This window comes from Oryctolagus cuniculus, chromosome 7 (assembly GCF_051225735.1).
Source record: "Oryctolagus cuniculus isolate XC-2025 breed Fujian yellow rabbit chromosome 7, ASM5122573v1, whole genome shotgun sequence".
Lineage (NCBI taxonomy): Eukaryota > Metazoa > Chordata > Mammalia > Lagomorpha > Leporidae > Oryctolagus > Oryctolagus cuniculus.
In genome coordinates this window covers 10,844,623-10,865,614 of record NC_142873.1, presented here as the reverse complement: position 1 = coordinate 10,865,614, position 20,992 = coordinate 10,844,623, and the positions used below count along the sequence as shown (strand labels likewise).

At 43.3% G+C, this 20,992-nt stretch overlaps 1 protein-coding gene across 13 annotated transcripts in view; it reads left to right on the top strand.

Moving 5' to 3' along the window:
* The window catches only part of DYNC2I1 (dynein 2 intermediate chain 1), an 83,171-nt gene that overhangs the window by 48,744 nt on the left and 13,435 nt on the right, over window positions 1–20,992 (top strand). For 8 of the 13 annotated variants that reach the window (XR_016236932.1, XM_002715015.6, XM_089336849.1 and 5 more), the window contains 7 exons: window positions 7,400–7,529; window positions 8,915–9,087; window positions 10,414–10,576; window positions 14,495–14,608; window positions 14,699–14,760; window positions 16,149–16,200; window positions 19,393–19,453. Coding sequence is in view for 7 of the 13 variants with exons in the window: in XM_002715015.6 (XP_002715061.3) it covers window positions 7,400–7,529; window positions 8,915–9,087; window positions 10,414–10,576; window positions 14,495–14,608; window positions 14,699–14,760; window positions 16,149–16,200; window positions 19,393–19,453 (755 nt within the window). In the remaining 6 variants the exon portion in view is untranslated. Of the gene's footprint in view, window positions 1–7,377; window positions 7,530–8,914; window positions 9,088–10,413; window positions 10,577–14,494; window positions 14,609–14,698; window positions 14,761–16,148; window positions 16,201–19,392; window positions 19,454–20,992 lie in introns of all 13 variants that reach the window. The other 5 variants (XR_016236929.1, XR_016236933.1, XR_016236934.1 and 2 more) reach the window with 3 other exon arrangements.

Here is a 20,992-nt window from a genome sequence, read left to right as displayed (position 1 = left end):
AACACCTACCAGTAAAAGAGCATGGGAAGCTCAAAGCATATACTAGAAAATATTTCCGGGAAAATGGCAGGGCAAAGTCACTACGTATCAATTGTCACATTGAACATTAATGGTCTGAATTCTTCAGTTAAAAGACACCGTTTGACTGACTGGCTCACAGAACACAACCCAACTATTTGTTGCCTACAAGAAACACATCTCTCTAACAAAGAGGCATGCAGACTGAAAGTGAAAGGTTGGAAAAAGATATTCCATGCCAACAGAAACCAAAAAAAAGCAGGTGTAGCCATATTAATATCAGACAAAATAAACTTTAATACAAAAACTGTTAAGAGAGACAAAGAGGGACACTATATAATGATTAAGGGTTCAATTCAACAGGAAGATGTAACTATTATAAATGTATATGCACCTAATTACAGGGCACCGGTCTATTTAAAAGATATGTTAAGGGACTTAAAGGGAGATTTAGATTCCAATACAATAGTACTGGGGGACTTCAATACTCCACTCTCAGAAATAGACAGATCATCTGGACAGAAGATCAACAAGGAAACAGCAGATTTAATTGACACTATTGCCCAAATGGATCTAACAGATATCTACAGAACTTTCAACCCTACATCTACAGACTTCACATTCTTCTCAGCAGCGCATGGAACCTTCTCTAGGATTGATCACATACTAGGCCATAAAGCAAGTCTCAGCAAATTTAAAAGAATTAGAATCATACCATGCAGCTTCTCAGACCACAGCGGGATGAAGCTGGAAATTAGCAACTCAGGAAACCCCAGAAAGTATGCAAACACATGGAGACTGAACAGCATGCTCCTGAATGAACACTGGGTCATTCAAGAAATCAAAAGAGAAATCAAAAACTTTCTGGAAGTAAATGAAGACAACAACACAACATATCAAAACTTATGGGATACAGCAAAAGCAGTATTGAGAGGCAAATTTATAGCAATAGGTGCCTATATCAAGAAATTGGAAAGGTACCAAATAAATGAGCTTTCAGCGCACCTCAAGGACCTAGAAAAACTGCAGCAAACCAAACCCAAATCTAGTAGGAGAAGAGAAATAATTAAAACCAGAGAAGAAATTAACAGGATTGAATCCAAAAAAACACTACAAAAAATCAGCCAAGCGAGAAGCTGGTTTTTTGAAAAAATAAACAAAATTGACACCCCATTGGCCCAACTAACTAAAAAAAGAAGAGAAAAGACCCAAATCAATAAAATCAGAGATGATAAAGGAAACGTAACAACAGACACCACAGAAATAAAAAGAATCATCAGAAATTACTACAAGGACCTGTATGCCAGCAAACAGGAAAACCTATCAGAAATGGATAGATTCCTGGACACATGCAATCTACCAAAATTGAACCATGAAGACATCGAAAACCTAAATAGACCCATAACTGAAACAGAAATTGAAACAGTAATAAAGGCCCTCCCAACAAAGAAAAGCCCAGGACCAGATGGATTCACTGCTGAATTCTACCAGACATTTAAAGAAGAACTAATCCCATTTCTTCTCAAACTATTCAGAACAATCGAAAAAGAGGGAATCCTCCCAAATTCTTTCTATGAAGCCAGCATCACCTTAATCCCTAAGCCAGAGAAAGATGCAGCACTGAAAGAAAATTACAGACCAATATCCCTGATGAACATAGACGCAAAAATCCTCAATAAAATTCTGGCCAATAGAATACAACAACACATCAGGAAAATCATCCACCCAGACCAAGTGGGATTCATCCCTGGTATGCAGGGATGGTTCAACATTCGCAAATCAATCAATGTGATTCACCACATTAACAGACTGCAGAAGAAAAACCATATGATTATCTCAATTGATGCAGAGAAAGCATTTGATAAAATTCAACACCCTTTCATGATGAAAACTCTAAGCAAATTGGGTATAGAAGGAACATTCCTCAATATAATCAAAGCAATTTATAAAAAACCCACAGCCAGCATCCTATTGAATGGGGAAAAGTTGGAAGCATTTCCACTGAAATCTGGCACCAGGCAGGGATGCCCACTCTCACCACTGCTATTTAACATAGTTCTGGAAGTTTTAGCCAGAGCCATCAGACAAGAAAAAGAAATCAAAGGAATACAAATCAAGAAGGAAGAAGTCAAACTATCCCTCTTTGCAGACGATATGATTCTGTACTTAGAGGATCCAAAGAACTCTACTAAGAGACTATTGGAACTCATAGAGGAGTTTGGCAAAGTGGCAGGATATAAAATCAATGCACAAAAATCAACAGCCTTTGTATACACAAGCAATGCCATGACTGAGAAAGAGCTGCTAAGATCAATCCCATTCACAATAGCTACAAAAACAATCAAATACCTTGGAATAAACTTAACCAAGGACGTTAAAGATCTCTACGATGAAAATTACAAAACCTTAGAGAAAGAAATAGAAGAGGATACCAAAAAATGGAAAAATCTTCCATGCTCATGGATTGGAAGAATCAACATCATCAAAATGTCCATTCTCCCAAAAGCAATTTATAGATTCAATGCAATCCCAATCAAGATACCAAAGACATTCTTCGCAGATCTAGAAAAAATGATGCTGAAATTCATATGGAGGCACAAGAGACCTCGAATAGCTAAAGCAATCTTGTACAACAAAAACAAAGCCGGAGGCATCACAATACCAGATTTCAGGACATACTACAGGGCAGTTGTAATCAAAACAGCATGGTACTGGTACAGAAACAGATGGATAGACCAATGGAACAGAATTGAAACACCAGAAATCAATCCAAACATCTACAGCCAACTTATATTTGATCAAGGATCTAAAACTAATTCCTGGAGCAAGGACAGTCTATTCAATAAATGGTGCTGGGAAAACTGGATTTCCACGTGCAGAAGCATGAAGCAAGACCCCTACCTTACACCTTACACAAAAATCCACTCCACATGGATTAAAGACCTAAATCTACGTCCTGACACCATTAAGTTATTAGAGAACATTGGAGAAACCCTTCAAGATATTGGCACAGGCAAAGAATTTCTGGAAAAGACCCGGGAGGCACAGACAGTCAAAGCCAAAATCAACTATTGGGATTGCATCAAATTGAGAAGTTTCTGTACTGCAAAAGAAACAGTCAGGAGAGTGAAGAGACAACCAACAGAATGGGAAAAAATATTTGCAAACTATGCAACAGATAAAGGGTTAATAACCAGAATCTACAAAGAGATCAAGAAACTCCACAAAAACAAAACCAACAACCCACTTAAGAGATGGGCCAAGGACTTCAATAGACATTTTTCAAAAGAGGAAATCCAAATGGCCAACAGGCACATGAAAAAATGTTCAAGGTCACTAGCAATCAGGGAAATGCAAATCAAAACCACAATGAGGTTTCACCTCACCCCGGTTAGAATGGCTCACATACAGAAATCTACCAACAACAGATGCTGGCGAGGATGTGGGGAAAAAGGGACACTAACCCACTGTTGGTGGGAATGCAAACTGGTCAAGCCACTATGGAAATCAGTCTGGAGATTCCTCAGAAACCTGAATATAACCCTACCGTTCGACCCAGCCATCCCACTCCTTGGAATTTACCCAAAGGAGTTTAAATTGATAAAGAAAAAAGCGGTCTGCACCCTAATGTTTATTGCAGCACAATTCACAATAGCCAAGACCTGGAACCAACCTAAATGCCCATCAATGGTAGACTGGATAAAGAAATTATGGGATATGTATTCTTTAGAATACTATACCGCAGTAAGAAACAACGAAATCCAGTCATTTGCAACAAAATGGAGGAATCTGGAACACATCATGCTGAGTGAAGTAAGCCAGTCCCAAAGGGACAAATACCATATGTTCTCCCTGATCGGTGACAACTGACTGAACACCAAAAAGGAAACCTCCTGAAGTGAAATGGACACTATGAGAAATGGTGACTTGATCAGCATAGCCCTGACTGCTAATGGACAACTTAATACATTATCCCTCATAGTATTTTTTTTTGTCTGTTCTACTTAATATGACTGGTTTAATTCTGTAATTATCACACAGTTATTCTTAAGTGTTGAAAATTAACTGAAATGTGATCCCTGTTAAACATAAAAGTGGGAATAAGAGAGGGAAGAGATGTATAATTTGGGGCATGCTCGGGCCGACTTGCCCCAATTGGTAGAGTTGGAAACATACCAGGGGATTCCAATTCAATCCCATCAAGGTGGCATGTGCCAATGCCATCTCACTATTCCAAGTGATCAATTTCAGTTCACAATTGATCATAATGAAAGGACTAAGAGTCAAAGGGAGCACATAAACAAGTCTAGTATCTGCTAACACTAACCGATAGAATAAATAAAGGGGAGAGTGATCCAACATGGGAAGTGAGATACTCAGCAGACTCATAGAATGGCGGATGTCCTAAATAGCACTCTGGCCTCAGAATCAGCCCTAAAGGCACTCGGATCTGGCTGAAAAGCCCATGAGAGTATTTCAGGCATGGAAAGCCAAGACACTCTGGCAAAAGATCTCTGTGAGTGAGATCCCAGTGGAAGGAACAGGTCTTCAAAGAGGGAGGTGCCTTTCTCTGAAGGGAGGAGAGAACCTCCACTTTGACTATGACCTTGTCTAAACAAGATAAGAGTCGGAGAACTCAAGGGGCTTCCATAGCCTTGGAAACTCATGACTGGTGCATAGGGAGATTACTGATGCCATAAACAGGAGTGTCAATTTGTAAGGTCAACAGCGGGAGTCACTGTGCACTTACTCCTCATGTAGGATCTCTGTCCTTAATGTGCTGTACACTGAGGCTTAATGCTATAACGAGTACTCAAACAGTATATTTCACTTTGTGTTTCTATGGGGGTGCAAACGATTGAAATCTTTGCTTAATGTACACTAAACTGATCTTCTGTAAAAAAAAAAAAAAAAGAAATTATCAATTCCCAACTTGACTCTCACTGGGATTAAACATGACAATAGGTCTGATCTGATTTCATCATCATTTAAAAAAAAATCATCTATTATTTTTCACTTTATGTTTCTGTGTGGGAACAAACTGTTGAAATCCTTACTTAAGGTATACTAAGCTGATCTTCTGTATACTAAGATAATCGAAAATGAATCTTGATGTGAATGGAAGGGGAGAGGGAGTGGGAAAGGGGAGGGTGGTGGGTGGGAGGGACGGTATGGGGGGGAAAGCCATTGTAACCCATGAGTCGTACTTTGGAAATTTATATTCATTAAATAAAAGATAAAAAAAAAAAAAAAAGATTTCATTAGATGTTGTGGGACTGGCGCTGTGAAACAGTGGGTTAAGCTGCCATCTGCAGTGCCAGCATTCCTTACTGGTGCTGGTTCAAGTCCCAACTGCTCCACTTCCAGTCCAGCTCCCTGCTTATGCACCTGGGAAAGCAGCAGAAGATGGCCCAAGTCCTTGGGCCCCTGCACCCGCGTGGGAGACTTGGATGAAGCTCCTGGCTCCTGGCTTCATGTTGGCCCAGCCCTGGCCATTGTGACCATTTCGGGAGTGAACCAGTGGATGGAAGATCTCCCTGTGTGTCTCTGTTTCTCTCTCTATAACTCTGCTTTTCAAGTAAATAATTTAATAAATCTTTTAAAAAACTTACAAGAATAGATTTGTGTCATAAATGTATTTTATAGGTTAAGGATTTAAGGAAAGATCAGCAATAAATATATAGTTGTTAAACCTTGACAGGTTGACCTGGATTCAGCATTTTCAGACTGATCTGAACAGGTGGTGGTGTAGGGATCTGTGGTTTTTGTGATATGATTGTGCTCCCTCACAAATTGTTATTTTTATCAGATTCCATTTAGTCTAAGTACATGGGAACTAGGAAGGGAGGGCATTCGAGTGCAGGGTGAGGTGAAGAGTGGAGATGGGATGGATGGGAATTGAAGTGAGGACAGAAGAGGTCTGGGGCCATCCCTGATCTGTCAGCACCCCTCTGCCTTCTAACCCATCTTCCTAAAACACGGCCCTGTCAGCTCTCACTAAGCATTCCCTCCTTTATGCCTGTCTCGTCATTCTCATGAAATATCCCTAGTCATCTTCATTCCCATGTTGTCATTTCTTACTGAACATTGCCTTACACCCGACCTTTTTAAATTTTTTTAAGATTGATTGATTGATTTGACTGAGTTAGATGGGGCCGGCGCTGTCATGCAGTGGGTTAAAACCCTGGCCTAAAGCGCTGGCATCCCCTATGGGCGCCGGTTCTAGTCTTGGCTGCTCCTCTTCCAATCCAGCTCTCTGCTATGGCCTGGGATAGCAGGAGATGGCCCAAATCCTTGGGCCCCTGCACTCACAAGGGAGACCCGGAAGAAGCTCCTGGCTCCTGGCTTCGGATTGGCACAGCTTTTGTCATTTGGGGAGTGAACCAGCAGGTGGAAAGACCTCTCTCTGTCTCTACCTCTCTTTCTGTAACTCTGTCTCTCAAATAAAAATAAATAAATCTTCAAATATATATATAAAATATATATATATAAATTTATATATAATATATATATATATGAAAGGCAGAGTTAGAAACAGAGATCTTCCATTCACTGGTTCACTCCCCAGATGGGTGCAATGGCCAGCACTGGACCAGGCTGAAGCCGGGATCTTCATCCTGACCTCCCACATGGGTGCAAGCACTTGGGCCATCTTCTTCTGCTTTCCCAGGCCATTAGCAGGCAGGTGGATCTGAAGTGGAGTAGCAGGACTCGAACTAACAACTAAGTGGGGTGCTGGTGTTGAAGGTGGCAGCTTAACCTTGCTGTGTCCCAGTGCCGGCCCCTTCTGACTTCTCACAGCCACTTTGACTTCCCACTCCCTCACTTCCTCGCTCCCAGCCTGACGTTGCTCACCCGATGTTCCCTGGCTTCCTGACACTCGTCCTGTCAGGTATCACCAGACACCGTGTGCCTGCTGCATGCTCAGTCTCTGCCCGTCCCCTGTCAGATCCTGAAGATGCTCCTCCTAGAGTGAACCATTGATTTATCGCACAGGCTGGGCCGTTACCAAAGCCCAGGGAGAGAGGTCGTGTGCACCGCGTCTCTTCAGGCTGCCTCGCACACATGCGTGTGTTGAGTACTCAGCCTTTGTCCTTACCCTGTGATTTTCATTATTCAGTGAATAAAATGGTATGCGAGGTCAAGTAATGGCCCTCCTGTGGAGTTTATTTGACTTTTCCCATTGGTTTCTGCTATTGTGTGAAATGACCTTGGAGTTTCCTTTTTATTTATTATGTGGTGGGGCCAAATACTTATTTGTGGAGATGGATAAAATGAGAAGATATTCTTAAAATTATAGTACATTTTATATGTGTATATATGTGTACACACAAACACACGTCTCTGTTTTTTAACTAGACTCCTGATTGGTTTTTCAAAGGTGATTTCCGTTCTACTGGAAGAGGATCGTTTGGCAGCTGAGCCCAGCTGGAATCTCAGGGCTCAAGACCACACGCTGCACTTCAGTGACAGCTCCTCTCAGCTGAATACTCAGCTGCCGTTCCTTCAGAGTAAGAGACCGTCCTTGAATGCGGCGTTGCATTTAACTGCTAACACGTATGCTGAGTAGCGACCTGTACTTTTACATTCTACTTTCATGTGATGGGATTTTTCATATACAAAAGAAAGACTCAGTTTCTACAGAATGTGAAAGTGGTTAAATTTATTGTTCTTAAATGTTTATGTTAAATTTATGGTTAACAGCTTTCATAAAATGATTAGAAGAGGGGCACACAGTAATTTAAATAAATGAGGATGTTTAACAGTTTTTTGTATTATTATATTATTTTTTAAAGTTTTTAAAAAAAATTTTATTTATTATTTGAGAGGCAGAGACACACAGAGATAAATAGAGAGACAGAGAGAGAGAGCAATCTCCCTTCTAGTGGTTCACTCCCCAAATGCCTGTAGCAGCCAGGGTTGGGGCAGCTGAAGCTGAGAGCCAGGGACTCAACCTGGGTTTCCCTTGTGAGTGCAGGAATCCAGGAATCGAGTCATCCCCTGTTGCTTCCCAGGGAGTATTTCAGCAGGAAGCGAGAATCAGGAGTGGAGCCAGGACCCAAACCCAGGGACCCTCACATGGGATGTGGCCATCCCAAGTGGTATCTTAACTGCTAGGCCAAATGCTCACCTCCCATATTTGCTTAAATCCTTATTTCTTTTTCTTTCCAGTTATTCTCCTTTTTTATTTATTGAAATAGCATAGAGGAAACAGTTGGAGCAGCATGAGAGTTTGGGTCAGAGTTGCATTAGTTTAGATATCGTGTAAGATGCCCAGCACTTACCATAGATACGCTTCAAGTTTTACGTTGATGTTGGATACAGAACAGAAAATGCTAAATAAATGAAGCGCATAATATCAAACATAAGATATAATTGCATAAGATATAGTTGCTTACATGGTTGAAACGAGTTACATTTGCAAGACTGAATTTAGATTTCTTAAGCTGTTAGCCTCCTTGCCTTGAACAACGTGCTCGTGAGGTGGCATCAGGCTTTGCAGGTCCTGGTCTGTGTGAGGAGGTGACAGGATTCAGGGAAGCCCGGCAATTGCTCTCTCTTCAGTAGGTTACGGTATAAATGTGCTCAAGGGCAGGTGTGAAACCAGAACCGTTGGTGCCATTGGTCTTGGTGTGAATAGCTAGTAGGTAGAGGCAAGTGGCCTGTCCTGGACTGCACTGTACCACGTTTGAAGGAGTTCTCTTTAGTGAAACCATAAGATCAGCTTCGACATAATGTTTAGGTACAGGCTACGGCCATTTATCAGATCCCAAATTTGAGAGACCATGTATGTTTCTTTATTAAACTGAAATTCACTTGGATATTCTGAAGTGTGTTAATTTAACATGGGTTCTGGCAAATCACTGAAATGCAAAAATATTCTTCTTGTCCCCAGATCGAAAAGTATCCGGCTTGCATGCCTCTCAAGTTCAGAGGCAGACGGTCGTCTCCGTTCATGACTTACCTGAAAAGGAGTTCGTCCATCCACTGGACGGAAGATACATCCTCTGCGTGTGGGATATTTGGCAGCCATCAGGGCCCCAGAAGGTTCTGATATGTGAGTCCAAGGTAAGCTGAGGGAGTTGCCTGTTTGATCATCTGAAGGGTCGTGGACTCTGAAGCTGCAGAGGAGAGAGGGAGCAGGGACAGTGAGGGAGAATGCGAACTTAGAGCATTCCTTTCTCACAGCCACGCCCAGCTCTGTTGCAGGGGTGACAAGACTCGTGTTTTGACAATAGAAATTCCTAGTTCAAAGGACCAACTCAGACTGAGAGGCCCAGAATTATTGTTGGGCAGCCTCTGTGGTCCACTGAAAATTAGGTAACGGCTATCGTTTTAGGCTCAGTGAAAATACTTGGCCACCCTGGACATGGCTGTGGGAATCCTTGCACTATTTGGATCCTTCTTAGTGTTGCTGAGGTTTCTTAAAATAGTTGGAAATGCTTTTGTCCTCAGAGTCCTCCCTCAGTTTCATGCATCCGCCTCATTGTTGATGCCTGGCTTTGTGCCTGTGCAGGTCCAGTGGGAGACCTGCCCTTTTTTGTTTGCTCCCTTTTTGACAGGGGACATACATGAGGTCATCCCCCAGATACCCGTGGGAGATTGCTTCCAGGACTCCTGTGGGTCCCCCAATCTGAGGATACTCAGATCCCTTGTATAAAGTACACAGTGTTTGTATATAGCTTACACAATCCTCCTATGTACTTTTAGTCATCTTCATAGTATAATACCTCATACAATATAAATATGTAATTGGTTATTCCTTATTGTTTATAGAATAACAAGAAAAATGTCTGTGCATGGTTAGTACAGACACAGTTGTTTTTGGAATATTTTCCATCCATGATTGATTGAACCGTGGATGTGCGGAACAGGGATACGGATGGCCAGCTCTATTTGTATTTTCCTATTTATAAATTTCTTGCCCTCAAAGACACTGATTTCCACCAGTTATTGAGAATAATTTTTGTCGATGTAGGGGACTTGAGAATTGCAACTTTTTGCAATGCAATGTAAATAGAATAACAAAGTATATAATTGCCATTTTTGAGGTCCAGGTAACTGAGTTCAGTTGAAGGGGTCACTCCATACTTGTTATGTGCCCCTATGTGTGCTAAGCATCTTTTGTGTCAGTTATTACAATCTTATGAGCTAGTTTTGTTATCCCTATTTTCCATTTAAAGAAACTGACACTCAGACAAATGAAATTTTTATGTGCAGAAAAAAAAGTACATAGACTAGTTACTACGCGTCACAGCTTCCTGGTGTGAAAGGTTTTATAGTGACACCTATGTAAAATAAAAAAGCGCCCGATGCCGGAGTCAGTAAAGTTAACTTCTGGGAATGTGGTTTTCATGTTTTTGGCCATCACTTTCCTGTGTGCCTGTTTTTCAGGTCACTTGTTGCTGCTTTAGCCCTGTTAAAGCATTTTTGCTGTTTGCTGGCACAGCGCATGGCTCAGTAGTTGTGTGGGATTTAAGAGAAGATTCGAGGATACATCATTATGTGAAGCTGAGCGATTGCTTTTGGACCTTCAGGACAGCAACGTTTTCTACTGGTCAGTGTCATGTGTGTGCTGGTGATGTGTCTCCTAGCAAAGCCATGGCAGATCTGAAGACTGGGCTTTTACACTTATTCACCTTTGTTCATTCAGCTGATCTCAGGGCATGGGATCTGACGCATGGGCGAAAGAGACAAATAGAAAAAACCAAAATCCATTCAAGGAATGCTTATCTGGTAGCCAGCAATGATTGGAATTTTTTTTTTTCTTATTAAGTCTGTAGCAACCAAAAAATCCTCCAAAAAATAACTTTTAATCCCAAGTTAGCCCAAAGTGTGTTACGTGTGTGCTCCTATGGCATAGTTAACTAGTACTTGAAATAGTCACCTCTTGGGGGATGAAAGAAACCAGAACAGTGAGACCACCTGGGACCCGCAATCTGACTCCGGTGAACAGTTGGTGCCATGCTGTACCACAGCCACCATAGTAGGTAATAAGTAAGCATTTCCTCTGTTTGAGGACTTTGCCTAAGTGCTTTGTGTATATCCTAATTTAAATTTCTCATGTAGTCCTGTGTTACAGATCCTCAGGAATGAAATATTTGTCCAGGGTCAGACTGACTCCATGGGCCAGGCCTGCACACATCCCCAGTTTTATGACTTATGCTGTGCTGTGACACCTTACCTTTTGTGACCAGCTGTAGGGGCTGGAATCCTGCTGACCGAATGCATACTTTCTGTCTCTGACTGGGGTCCCCCCTCCCCCCCCCCCGTTCCTGCTCACAAGCCCACCACACAACAATGACTCTTGATTTTTCTCTCTCTCCTTTCCCATAGGCTGCTGATCTGTTTTCTGACCCTATAGTCTGCCTTACTCCAGGGGTCAAATAAAAGGAATCTTATAGTTAGGGGAATGCAGTTGCATGTTGCAGAATTTCATTCCTGTGCCGGATTCTGTCCCGGTTGTTCCTCTTCCAGGCCAGCTCTCTGCTGTGGCCCGGGAGGGCAGTGGAGGATGGCCCAAGTGCTTGGGCCCTGCACCCGCATGGGAGACCAGGAAGAAGCACCTGGCTCCTGGCTTTGGATTGGCGCAGTGTGCCTGCCGTGGCGGCCATTTAGGGGGTGAACCAATGGAAGGAAGACCTTTCTCTCTGTCTCTCTCTCTGTCCACTCTACCTGTCCAAAAAAAAAAAAACTAATCATAAACTCATAAACAAAAAAAGCATGTAATAGTACCTTGTATTTTTAACTTCCATTCCCTAATGAATATTTTTCCCAATCTGTGGTCTCCTTCCTCTTAACTGTTTCAAATAGAAAGTTTTACATTTAATAAAATTCAGTTTATCTTTTTTATGATCATACTTTTAGAGTCACAAATAAGCAATCTTTGCTTAGCTGAAAATTATAAAGCTTTTCTCCTGTTTTCTTCTAGTTTTATGGTTTTAGGTTTCTAGTTAATTTTGTGCATGGTGAGAGGTATTGGGTGAGATTCATTCTTTTTGTATATGGATATCCAGTTATTTAATAATATTGTGTGTGGAAACTTTCATTCTTGAGAGATAGTATGGAGGACATACAAGTGGAGTGTCAGGGTCTCAAGCCCTAGGCTGGCCCCTGACCAGCAGGGACCACTACAGACACTCCCCAACAAGGCGAACGGGAGAGGTAAGGTCGACGGGTGAAGAACAAACACAGCAAGCACCTGTGAATTCTGTCGAAGCAGGAACTACTTTATTGAGGAAGTGTGCAGGCTTATAAAGCTTACGAAAGACATGCGCAGCAGGGGAGCCAATCAGTGAAAAGGTCACGCAGGCGTGGGTGGAGCACGCACAGGGGCACCTTAAGCAAAGTATAGGGATCACGCACTGTGCACGTGTCCAGGACCAAAGCAGACCTATCCCTGCCGGTGGTCTGATCTTACGTGGCTTAACCCCAGCAGCCGCAGACACGCCCCTCGAACATCCGCCAGGCGCCATGTTGTAATGGAGATTGTAGGCAGTGCCCAACAGTAGAGGTTTATAGTTCCTTTTTCTTTCTGATTTTCTGTTGTTCTATATCTGACTTCCACAGTTTCTATTGAGAAGTCAAATATTAATCTGTTATTTTTTCCCTTGCTTAAAAAAGCACTTGTTTTTCTTACTGCTCTGTGCATGTGGCTTCCCGCAACTTGATTACGATTCTGTCTCAGCGTGGTTTCTCCTGTACATCCTTCTCTCCCTCCTAACTCCTGGCACCCACTTACCTTTTACTGTTTCCTTACTTTTGCCTTTTTCTGCATGCCATCTAGTTGGAATCACGTAGTATTTTCATTGCCTTCTTTCACTTAGTAATGGGCAGTTAAGGTTCTTCCATTTCTTTTCATGCCTTGATATCTCACTCTAAAGTTTATTTTGTTTTATATTCTTTAAAATTCTGCTTAGTGAACAGTATTCCACTGCATGGATGTGCCTCCATTTACTTACTTATTTATTCATTCATTCACGTGTTGAAGGACAGCTTTGTTGCTCGCCGTGATGAGTAATTTCCAAGCTGTGACATTTGTGTGTGTGTTTAAGACTTATTTGTTTATTTGAAAAGCAGAGTGATAGGGAGAAAGAGAGAGAGGAAGAGAGACAGACAGATACCAATATCGATCTCCCACGCACTGGTTCATTCCCCAAATGCCTGCCATAGCTGGGCTGGACCAGGCCGGAGCCAGGAGCCAGGAACCTGCATCTGGGTCTCTCCAGTGTGTGGCAGAACCAAAGTACTCGCACTACCATCTGCTGCCTCCCGGTCTCACGAGCAGGAAGCTTGATTGGAAGTAGAGGCAGGACTCCATCCGGGGCTCTCTGATGCGGGATACAGGCAGTTTGATATGGGATGCCAGATTCCCAGGAGGAGGCTTTACCTCTTGTGCCACAACACTTGCCCCCTCAATTTCTTTCAGAAAAGATTTGACTTAATTTGGAATGTTGAGTTTTGCTAGAGTTCTGCTTTGTGGTTGTCTTTTGAGGGGGATGAGACTTTTCATCAGTTGGAATGCTTTGACTTGTATTTTCTGTTTTCTTACTATAGTTGCTTTGTATGGAGTTTGCTGGGTTTTTTTCCCTACTCCTAGACATTTTCTAGACAAATATTCTAATTTGTAAAATGTGTTTCTTTAATGGAAAGTGTTGCTTGTGGTGATGGTGGGTGGGGCTGGTGTGTCTTTTAGCTTTGGGTTTTTTTTGTTTGTTTTTGACAGGCAGAGTTAGACAGTGAGAGACAGAGACAGAGACAGAGAAAGGCCTTCCTTCTGTTGGTTCACCCCCAAAATGGCCCTACGGCCGGAGCTGGGCCAATCTGAAGCCACGAGCCAGGTGCTTGCTCCTGGTCTCCCATGTGGGTGCAGGGCCCAAGCACCTGGGCCATCCTCCACTGCACTCCCTGGCCACAGCCAAGAGCTGGACTGGAAGAGGGGCAACCGGGACAGAATCCGGTGCCCTGACCGGGACTAGAACCCGGGGTGCCGGTGCCGCAGGCGGAGGATTAGCCTAGTGAGCCGCGGCGCCAGCTAGCTTTGGTTTATAAGAGCCTGGGTTTCTCTCTTGCTCCCTGGTGTCCCTGGCACTGCCCTGTCTCCAGTGGCACCTTCCTTTTCTGTTGGCCTCCTTCCTAAGCTGCGTCACTTCCTGTGGTCCCTTCACTTCCCTGTAGCTGTCGAGAGCCCGCGGGATCCGGCTCAGCGTTAGAGCCTGTCTTTCTGAGGGCGCTGGCGCTGGGATTTGTTTGTCTTCTTCCAAGCACTTTGAAGTCCATGGTCTCTGCTTGCTGGGAATGCTGAGGGTGTCACTTTACGTGTGGTCCATGTTGGTCTTGTGGTTTTCTGGGGGGACCTATGGGGAGATTTGGATCTCTCAGGCCCAGAAGCACCTCCATGTTTGTCCATGCAAGCATCCCTTGTATATCTCTGATTTGCTGCTGACTTGTGGGTGCTGTGGGTTTTAATCTCCAGATGGAATCCTTCTATCAGTAAACCATCGGAGTCCCATTCAAGCAGTGGAACCGATCTCGACGTCTGCTTGCAAGAAGCAGAGCTTTGTGCTTTCACCCTTTTCTACTCAAGAAGGTACCGAGCCCTCATTTTCTTTGTATCCTTAAATGAGCCGCTGGGTTTGTGGTTTCCTTGTTTAAACTTTTTCTTTGTCCTCTTTGTTAGAAAGACCAGGTGTGTCCTTCCACATGGCTTCCTTGGATGAGAGTGGCGTGCTCAACGTGTGGGTAAGTGCGAGCCCAGGGCCCTGTGCAGCAGGAATGAGGAGGTCTGGGGAGGGGCCAGGGCAGTAGTAGGGCAGCAGTATGGGACCTGCCCTGGGCAAGTCAGGAGCAAGCCTGGGTTTCCTAGCTCTGGGAGAGGAGGTGTGGAGTGTCATGCGCAGCAGGTTTGGGGCCCAGCCTGACTCCTCAATATGGATATGTGGTTTGGCAATTGGAACAAAATGTCCAGAACTACAGGAAGGCCTCAGGACTCATCCTAGAGCGTGAACGGAAGTTTGGCTGCCAATGAAGTTCCTGAGCATAGAGATATGAAAGAGTAGCATTTAAAATATTGTCCCTACAAAAAAAATGACCTAAATGAAAGATCTCTACGAGTGAGATCCTGGGGGAAAGAAGGGACCATCAAAGGAGGTACCTTTCTCTGAAGGGAGGAGAGAACTTCCACTTTGACTATGACCTTGTCTAAAGAAAGATAGGAGTCGGCGAACTCAAAAGGCTTCCATAGCCTTGGCAGCTCATGACAAGAGTCTCGGGTGATTACTGATGTCATAAATAAGAGTGTCAATTGTTAAATCAAAAACAGGAGTCATTGTGCACTTACTCCCCATGTAGGACCTCTGTCCTTAATGTGTTGTACTATGAGAATTAACTGTAAAACTAGTCTTCAAACAGTACTTTATACTTTGTGTGTCTGTGTGGGTGCAAACTGTTGAAATCTTTACTTAGTATGGAGTTGATCTTCTATATATAAAGATAATTAAAAATGAATCTTAATGAGGAATGGGATGGGACATTTTGGGGGTAGGAGGGCAGGTATGGGGGAAAGAACTACTATAATCCAAAAATTGTATTTATGAAATTTATATTTATTAAATAAAAGCTTTCTTAAAAAATCGTCACTAAGCCCCAAAATAAAATATTGTCCCTAAAGTTCATGGTTGAGGATAGGTTTTTGGTGTAACAGTTAAGAAGCCCCTTGGGATTTCTGGATCCCATACCCGAGCGCCTGGTTCATGTCCTGGTTCTGCTCCTGATTCCAGCTTCCTGCTAATGTACTTCCTGGGTGGCAGCAGGTGATAACTGAAGTAACTGGGTTCCTGCCACCCATGTAGGAAACCTAGCTTGAGTTCTGGACTCCTGGATTTAACCTGGCACAACCCTGGCTGTTGTGGGCCAGTGTATGGGAAGTCTGTAACTCTCCATCTCTCTCTATCTCTCTGCTTTTCAAATAATAAATTAAAAATTAAAACATAATGATCCATCTCTTTTCTGGAGCAGTTATATTTTTAGCAGCTAATACAGCATGCTATCTTAATTAGAGCTATGCTTTGCTTAGATTGTTTCATGATTACAAAACATATCAATATTCATTTTCAATATTTTGTTTTTAGGTGGTTGTTGAATTACCAAAGGCAGACATCGCAGGTTCAATAAGTGATTTAGGTAATTAAAAAAAATTAATTTTAGTTGATGTTTTCTAAAATTAGTAGAAATTAAAAATACCAGTAACTGCTTTGAAAAATCTGTAATCAGCTGCCTGAAAAATAAATGCTAAAGTTGTGTGTGATATAATCTTACGAGTTATTCACTAAGCACCTCAGTTAACATGAGTAATCAAAGGGTAATCTGTTTTATTTTAGCGAGTTCTGTTTGCAGCTGCGTATCACTGTATTTTACTTATGAGAGTGCCTTTTCTAGTAGTCACCAGGTGTCCACGGCCTTGGGTCTTCATTTTGGGTCTGTGGTGTAAGTGCACTGCAGGAACCTTCCTCAGGTCATAGAATTGGCTGAGGGCCAGTACACTCTTGTCTGGGTGCAGCAGAAGTGACCCGGAGGAACAGTAACCAGATCCCCACAGTTTGCTGTTGCTGATGCTGTGCAGTATGGTTTTCAGCCTTAGTTCCAAAAAGAACTCAGAAATCATGGAGTAATTCTGTCTTGTTGCATTCTGTCGTCTAGCTTAGCCCATGTTTTATACTCGACTTTCTCATTGCTTTATTAGCCTCTGACCTCTCATTTCTAATGACAAGCCTCCCCACTTGTTTGTATCGAGAGTGTGTCTCCAGGTGGATCTTGCAAAAAGTACATGACAGGATTAATACTGACTTTATTCCCAACTTCTTGAAATAAGGCAAGAGGGACACTTTGTTATCTGTGGAGCAGGTGCTGTGTGCTTCATATCCAAATGTCAGTGATAAAGTTCAGTATAGACTGTAATGAAAACGAGCCCTCCTCAAATAGCATCCTTCCTGCTTGCTTTGCAACCATCGCTCGAAGGATGCTGGCACCTGAGAGCTGCAGAAGCCTTTGAGGTTTCCTAGGCCCGCCTCTGTGTGCACGAGTCATTGAAGCTGATCACAGTGAGGCCAGGCTGAGAACTGACCCCGGCTTCTCATCCAGGCTTATTCCCCGAACACCCAGATTTCTCTTAACCCTGAGGACTCACCCAGAGGCTGATCATGCTAGTCACTTGTTACATGGCCAAGGCAATTTCCCAGCAATTAGGGATAATGCTAAGGAGTTTAAGGAGTCTGTCCACAGTTAATAAACCTGGCTGTGGAGAAATGTATTTCATTGTTAAATGTTGCTATATAAAAACACGTTTTGGGGCAGGTGTTTGGTTCAGTGGTTACGCCACCACTTGGATGAGCACATCTCTTATCAGAGTGCCTGGGTTTGAGTTCCCAGTTCCATTCTCGACCCAAACTTGCTGCTAATAATGTGCACCCTGCGAGGCAGCAGATGATGGGTCAAGTGCTAGGTCCCTGCTATCCACGTAGGAGACCTGGATTAAATTCCCAGCTTCTGACTTTGGCCTTGCTTAGCTGTTGTGGGCATTTGGGGAGTGAACCAGTAGATAGCTCTCTCTCTGTCTCTCTGCTTAGCGAATAAAATGAATAAATAAAAATAAAAAAAACCCACAAACATCTTGTGTCTGCTAAACTACTTACCAGAGCTTCGGTGATGTTCTAGCCTTGTCTTTAGGAAAGGAGAGAAGGTCACACAGCAAGCGGATGAAGGTGATTCCGTGCTCACTGGTGTATGTTGGGGTTCATTCCTTTATGAATGTTCTGTGCACAAGCTGGTCAGTCCCAGGTGCCTGGGAAACGCTGTTGGAGAGGTGACGACTGCTGCTGTAAGTGCTGGAACAGAGGAGGCCAGTCACGAGACTTCCTACGGCAGGTAGACGTGAGCTGAGATTCTAGGTTGAGGGCAGTCTCCGATTTGTGAATAGCTGCTTGAGCATTCTTGCATTAGAGTTAAAATTGTGACAAGTAACGTGCAGTATAATCACAGTCGCTCTTTCCAACTGCAAATTGAATTTATTTCTGTGTACTTTATGATTTAAAAGCTTTTTTTTTTTTTAATTTGTTTTGCACCCCAGATGCCTAGGGTAGCCTGTGTCTGGGGTCAAAGCCCTGAGCCAGGAAGCCAGTCCAGTTCACATGGGTGGCAGGAGCCCAGTCCCTGGAGCCACCACTGCTGCCTTTCAGGGCCTGCGTTAGCAGGAAGCTGCAGTTAGAGGCACAGCTGGATGTTGAACCCAAGGACTCTGATCTGGGATGTGGGTGTCCATGGGCCGGTGTGGTGGTCTAGCAGTGAAGTCTCCACCAGTTTGCCAGCGTCCCATATGGGTGCCGGTGCGGCATCCTAACCAGTGTCTTAACCTCTAGTTCAAATGCCTGCTGCTTTATCCATATACTTAAAAAATTTATTTACGTTTATGTATCTGCTGGTTTAATCCCCAAATGCATGCAACAGCTAGGGCTGGGCCGGGCTGAAACCAGCAGCCTGGAATTCAGTCTGGTTCTCCCATTTGGGTGGCAGTGACCCAAGCACAGGATCATCACCTGCTGCCTCCCAGGGTGTGCGTTAGCAGGAATCTGGCAGTGGAAGCAGAAGCAGAACTCAAACCCAGGCACTCAGCATGGGAGGCGGGTGGCCCAGGCAGCACCTAACTGCTGCACCAAATGCTTGCCCCTGTTTATACGTTTAATCCTACTCCCAATGTTCGAGGCACTTCCTTGGCCCAAATTGGGGCTCTAGTGTATAGGAATTTCCACTTTTCCTTCTGCAATAATTTTATTTTAAAGTGGGATTGATGTTGAGCATAAAGGGAAGAGGCGAAGCTGGTCAGTGATCACGAGTTACCACGGTGGTGTGGACGTTGTAGGGAGGTGCAAGGAAGGAGAAATAAAGTCAGGCCTTAGAACTGTAGCCTTTTTGTTTGAGAGAAGGAAGTTAAAGGGGCTGATGCTGCAACAAGTGGAGCTAGAGGAGCCCGGAGACCTCTGTCCACTTGCTGCAGGGCCTGAAGCTTTCAAAGGGGGGCTTTGAAGTGGTGAGGAGGGAGGTGCGGAGGGCCCAGCCCTTGCGCTGGTGAGTTTAAGGGTGAGTCATTCACACATATGTCTGCATGAATAAGGGTGAACTGCCCTCGTTTCAACAGATCTGAAGCTGAGCTCTTAACCTGAGGCAGTGTGTGAACGTCCCTCAGAATTAGGAAGGAAATACTGTTTGTTGATTTCTGTTTTGATACTGTTTCCTAACACGTATTTAAGAAATAAAAAATGATTCCAGGCAACTGTAATGAGCTTTCGTTAAAAAGTGCCCTTACTTCTGGTCTGTGTTTAGGTCTGATTCCTGGAGGGAGGATAAAGTTGGTGCACAGTGCTACGATCCAGCTGGGCGACAGGTGAGGCTGCTGCTTTGAGCTCAGATGCTCGCTCCGTCGTCTCTCAGAGAGAGAGACGTAACGTTTAACTGCACAGACAATGAATGCAAAGTTGTCAGTGAAGACACATTTTCTCACACTGCTGTTTAGTCAGTTCGTTATTCATGAGTTACTGTGATAAATATAACTTCCAGGTACAGAGCTACCGTTTTACTTTGATGAAAAATTTCCTGTCTTATGAGTTGATACTCTTTGGCCATTTTTAATCCACTTGTAATGCTTGAGTAAGGCTTCAGGAACTAGAAACCTTAATAGAAAATTTTTTTGTTTCTGTTCCTGTTTTTCCACAGAAATTTAGATTTGGATTACTGGGGGAGTGAGCCAGTGCATGGGGGCTTTCTGTCTGTCTGTCTTTGTCTTTCACTAATTTCAAATTAGTTAAATAAAAACTTAACAAATCTAGATTTTTACTTTTACTCATATCACTTAAAATGACATCTATGTTCTTAATAAATACACAAATATCACTTGTGATATTACATATTCTGTGTTAATTTATTTCCTAAAGATATCTTTTCTTGCCATTTATTGCACTCAGGCTAAAATTTTTGAAAAAATTTTTGAGCCTGGTTCCTCCATCACACAAAATGCCTCTGGGTTATGTTAATGAATTCATGGACATTAAAGCTGATTTAAAACATAACTCTGAAAGTAACCAGTGTATTTTAAAAAGCCATCTAATGTGTGAGAGGTCATGGAAAATGCATACTATGAAAAATATTTTGCGTCAAAATATGCTTATCTTCTGCTTCTATTTTTCTGTGAACTTTTTGAAGTACTTTTGTGTTACAGAGTCAGGCACACTTGATTTCTAAGCAGCTCTGTGTGGTTCCCTTGATGAATTTCTTTTAAGACTTTTTGTCTTTCTTAATAGTCTTTCTCACTTCCTAGCATGTATTCTATTTATTTTTTTTTAATGATAGATTTCTCCTAGACTTAATTAGGTGCTCTTTGAAGGGAAGTGTCTAATGTACCTGATGTCATGTTTTCTCCATAAAACCTCCTGAGAGTAATGCGTGGTAATCAGACTTGATACAGCCGTGCTGCGTATATTCTGCTCCAAGAGTAGCATCTTCCCCCTGTAGCTCTGTTAAGGAGGCAGACAGGTGAACACAGCAACTATTGCAGGTGGAGGTCCTGCTTCCAGAGGGAGGAGACTGTGGGATGGAGTTTAGTGTGGGGACGTTTCCTAGGGAATTCCTGGAACCAGCACCTGGACAAGGGAGGGCAGGAGGCAGACTGGTCCAGGAATCCTCCCAGGACAGTCTCCGGCCCTGGGGACTTGGAGCCGGAATGGCTTTTCAGAATCGCTATTGCCAGGCCCTCAGACCCGCTTTCCCGTCAGTCCTTGGAGGTGGGCGTCCTTGGGAGGGTGTGTCACTTGGATGAAGTTGCTCGTGTAACTGCCTGCCTGCAGCGCCCCACCTCTGCGCCAACAAGCTCTCCACGGAAAGCGGTGTTCAGTGCACATCTGCTCATCCGTTGTGGTTGTAACACACA